This window comes from Chiloscyllium plagiosum, unplaced genomic scaffold (assembly GCF_004010195.1).
Source record: "Chiloscyllium plagiosum isolate BGI_BamShark_2017 unplaced genomic scaffold, ASM401019v2 scaf_12747, whole genome shotgun sequence".
NCBI lineage: Eukaryota > Metazoa > Chordata > Chondrichthyes > Orectolobiformes > Hemiscylliidae > Chiloscyllium > Chiloscyllium plagiosum.
In genome coordinates, this window is record NW_025210717.1 from 905 (window position 1) to 5,693 (window position 4,789).

At 49.2% G+C, this 4,789-nt stretch overlaps 1 protein-coding gene across 1 annotated transcript in view; it reads left to right on the forward strand.

Moving 5' to 3' along the window:
- Positions 1 to 3,198: 3,198 nt before the first annotated feature.
- The window catches only part of LOC122546948 (extracellular matrix protein 1-like), a 12,563-nt gene continuing 10,972 nt past the window's right edge, over positions 3,199 to 4,789 (forward strand). Inside the window, exon 1 of the mRNA XM_043685559.1 lies at positions 3,199 to 3,390. Coding sequence (XP_043541494.1) covers positions 3,330 to 3,390 — 61 coding nt within the window. The 5' untranslated portion in view covers positions 3,199 to 3,329. The remainder of the gene's footprint in view (positions 3,391 to 4,789) is intronic.

Consider the following 4,789-nt stretch of genomic DNA (forward strand, 5'->3'; position numbering starts at 1 on the left):
CATCGACAGAATCCATCTACCAGGCCCGCTGTCAAGGAAAGGCCGCCAGCATTCTCAAAGATCCATCCCACCCTGGCAATGTTTTTCTACAACCTCTACCATCGGGGAGAAGGTACAGAAGCCTGAACACACGCACCAGCCGGTTTCGAAACAGTTTCTACCCTGCTGTTGTTAGAATACTGAGTGGACTCACAAACCCTTCACATTCGCCTGGACCTGGTGATTTTGTTTTTGCTGCTGGTGACCTATTATTTACTATCTGTGCTACTTCACTCTGTGATCTGCCTGTATTGCTCACAAGACAAAGCTTTTCACTGTCCCTCGGTACACGGGACATTCAATTCAATTCGATCTCAAGGCCATGTTGGAGGAGTTGGACTAATGCACGGGGGTGGTACCGGCTGAACACTGGAAACCAGCCCCTCCGGCCCAGACATCCCTGTTCCTGCAGCAGGGACAGCTGGAGATTGTAACCCTGGTCAGGACCGAGGGTAGCTGCCATCGCCGTGGATTCCACGTCTCACAAGATCGAAGATTGCCACAAAAGGCAAAAGATTCAGTAGCAGCATTTGTAAACATACTTCACTGGCCGTGAAGGGACTCTGAGAGAGGGGTCCTGATACTACCCAAAAGGCCAACGCTGCTTGCGTGTTTTTCTTCGCTGATGTTCTCTGGAACATTAATCCACTGTGCACTCCACGTTGGAAGTGCTGTCTAACGTGAACTGTCAATCCTCGACGGAGCGATAATCCCGACAGTGAATGGAGCGCTGGGCCATCGAGACAGTTGGAGCGAGGGATGGAAATTTTCACCACACGCTGACGCTGACTCAGAGTGGTGAGGTCACGCATTGAGGATGGAGATGAGGGAGGAATTCGACTGTCAGAGGGCGGGGAATTCTTTCAGACTGTCAAGGTTGGGTTGTCAAAGCAGATTTTTAATTCTGGATCAGTGGTGCTGGAAGAGCACAGCAATTCAGGCAGCATCCGAGGACAGGCAAAATCGACGTTTCGGGCAAAAGCCCTTCATCAGCCTTTATTCCTGATGAAGGGCTTTTGCCCGAAACGTCGATTTTGCCTGTCCTCGGATGCTGCCTGAATTGCTGTGCTCTTCCAGCACCACTGATCCAGAATCTGGTTTCCAGCATCTGCAGTCATTGTTTTTACCTCACCAAAGCAGATTTTTAAATGAGTAAAGGGAATCCCAGGGTAGAAGGGTGAGGCACGAAAATGGGAATTGTGGATAATCGGATCAGCCATGGAACGGACTCCACGGGCTGAACAGCTGACTTTGTTTTGATTAGGTTAGACCCCCTAGAGTGTGGAAACGGGCCCTTCGGCCCAACCAGTCCACACCGACCCTCCCAGACCCCACCTAACACTATGGGGTAATTTAGCATGGCCAATTCACCTAACCTACACATGTTTGGATTGTGGGAGGAAACCCACGCAGACACGGGGAGAATGTGCAAACTCCACACAGACAGTCACCCAATCGAACCTAGGACCCTGGTGCTGTGAGGCAGCAGTTGCTAACCCCTGCGACATCTGCTCCCATGTCTTATGATCTGACCCATTATTCCAATCCGAGGTGTTACATAAGAACTCGGACCGGGATTAGGCCGTCTGGCCCCTCGAGCCTGCCCCGCCATTTAATCAGATCGTGGCTGATCTTTTTGTGGACTCAGCTCCACTTACCCGCCCTCTCACCGTAACACTTAATCCCTTGACTGTTCAGAAAATGATCTATCCTCGCTTTAAACATGTTTTCAGAAGTAACATCAACCACTTCACTGGGTGGGGAATTCTACAGATTCTGGGCGGAGACGTTCCTTCTCAGTTCAGTCCGAAATCTCTTCTCCTCGTTTCACCTCCTCCCTACTTCTAATTTATCTACTCCCTTCAAAATTTTATCTGATTCTATAAGATCCTTCCTCATTCCTCCAAATTCCAATGAACATAATCCCAGTCTCTCCTCATAAACCAATCCCCTCAACTCCAGAATTAACCCAGTGAACCTCCTCTGGGCCCCCTCCAGGGCCCAGTACATTGTTTCTCAGGGAGGGGAGACTGAAACTGTACACAGGTGTGGCCTCCCCAGCTCCCTGTACAGCTGCAGCCTAACCTCCCTGCTTTTAATCTCAATCCCTCTCGCGATGAAGGACAGGATTCCATTTGCCTTCCTAATTACTTGTTGTACCTGCAGACTAACGCTGTGTGATTCATGCACAAGGACACCCAGATCCCTCTGCATAGCAAACATGCTGCAACCTTTTACCATTCAACTAATCATCCTCTTCACTGACACTCTGACCAAAATGGATGACTCCCCATTTATTCACATTGTATTCCAACTGCCAGACCTTCGCCCACTCACTCAACGTATCTCTGTTCGTCTGCAAGTTTTCACAGTCCTCTGCACGCTTTCCCCGGCCACTCATCTTAGTGTCGTCCGCAAACTTTGACACACTACACATGGTCCCCAACTCCATCGATGTAAACTGTGAATAAGTGTGGTCCCCGCACTGATCCCTGAGGCACACCACTAGTAACCGATTCCCAACCACAGTAGGCTCTCATTTAACCCCACTCTTCGCTTCCTGTTAGTCAGCCAATCCTGATGGAGGGCTCTTGTCCAAAACTTTGATTCTCCTGCTCCTCGGAAACTGCCTGGCCTGCTGTGCTTTTCCAGCAACACACTCTCAACTCAATCCTCTATCCACGTTACCCATGCATCCTTACCTTATGCAGCAGCCCCTTGTGAGGCACCTTGTTGAAGACCTTTTGGGAAATCTGGGTACACCACATCTACTGGGTCCCCGTTGTCCACCTTGCTCATAACATCTTCATAGAATTCCAAAAGATTTGTGAAGCCTGACCCGCCCTTTGTGAACCCATGCTATATCCATACAACAGGACAATTTCTATCGAGATGCCTTGCTAGTCTCCCTTGATAATAGACTCAAACATCATCCCCACTATAGAGGTTAAGCTAACCAGTCTCTAATTCCCTCCCTGTTTAAACACTGGCGTCACATTTGCTGTTTTCCAATCTGCTGGGACAGCATTTAGTGATTCAAACCTCAGAAAATTCAATAGCACATTGAGAAATATAGGAATTTGCACCAGATTAATGTTTGCTTTCAATTATCTACATTTTGCAATGAGGGAGGAGTTACAATAAGATCACAGCCACACACAGACATACACACACCCTACAGAGTCAGTCAGGAGAGTAGGACACACAATAAATCCTCACCACTGTGTCTCTCACGGTCAGTTGGACTGAAGAGAAATCCAAGATCTCGAAGTAAACACGGAGAGGGCAAAATGTGGGTCTATCTGTTCATCGCTCACTTCCTCCTCCTCGTATCTTCCACCACTGAACATCGTAAGTGTCTCAAATTTTAATTTTCTGGGAAACATTGACAGTAGAAATGTTGTTGGTTATGGCTGTCAGATTTGTACAGGGAGCAAGGTGCCTAGGACATTGTGAACCTGTCAACTTAAAGCCTGATTGAAATCTCGGGAGTCTACTCATCCCCCCGGGAAAGTTCTGACTGGGGAATGGCATCTATTTTACGCCCAACGTGGATTCACTTGATTGATTAACAGGAAGCTGTTTTAAGACAGAAAAGTGCTGGAGAAACTCAGCGAGGCTAATACATCTGTGCACAGAGAGAGAGAGAGAACTTCAAGAGTTTAACATTTCGAGTCTGACCTGACTCTTGTTCAGGAATGAGAAGGGAGGTACTTACGAGGTGTGTTTACTACAGATCGAGAAGGGAAAGATTGCTGGGGGGATGGGGGAGACGTAGTAAAGATCTGAAGAGTTTTCCTTTTTCGATCAGGAACTGGAATCCGAAATGATTTCACCAAACTCCACACTCTAACAGAATTACCACCTGCACTCTGTAAAGGTATAGAGTTTTTACAGGGTGTAGAGAGGACCTTCAGCCCACTATCTCCTCCTATCCACTTTCCCAGCGATTTACCCATAGCCTTGTAAGTTCAAGTGGTCATCTTTTTCAGTGCCTTGAAGGTTTTAGCCTCCGCCAAACTTTCTGGCAGTGAGTTCCATATTCTCATCGCCCTGAGGGTGAAAGATTGATTCCACAAATCCCCTCTAAATCTCCTGACCCTCCACATTTAAATCCTCCTTCTCCTGATTTATGCTCTCCACAATTATTTTGCACCTCAGTCAGGTCTCCCTCAGTTCTCGCTGCTCTGTGGAAAACAACGCCAGCCCAGTTGGTGTCTGAACGATTCCAGCCCAGGTGACTCAGCACTAATATCAATGGCTTACCTACAGGGAGTCACGTATTGCTGTCAGTGGGGACCACATCTTTAGTGCCAACTCCACTTCAAAGACGACAGCAGAAAATCCAGGCTGAGAATCTCAGTTTCGAAGTTTCGGAGGGTCTGTGCTTAGAGAGAGCTGCACTGTCGGAGGGTCAGGGCTGAGGGAGCGGGCACTGTTGGAGGGTCAGTGCGGAGGGAGCGGGTACTGTCGGAGGGTCAGTGCGGAGGGAGCAGGCACTGTCGGAGGGTCAGTGCTGAGGGAGTGGGCACTGTGGGAGGGTCAGTGCTGAGGGAGCGCTGCACTGTCGGAGGGTCAGTGCTGAGAGAGTGGGCACTGATGGAGGGTCAGCGCTGAGGGAGTGGGCACTGTCAGAGGGTCAGTGTCGAGGGAGTGGGCACTGTCGGAGGGTCAGTGCCAAGGGAGTGGGCACTGTCAGAGGGTCAGTGCTGAGGGAAAGGGCACTGTTGGAGGGTCAGTGCTGAGGGAG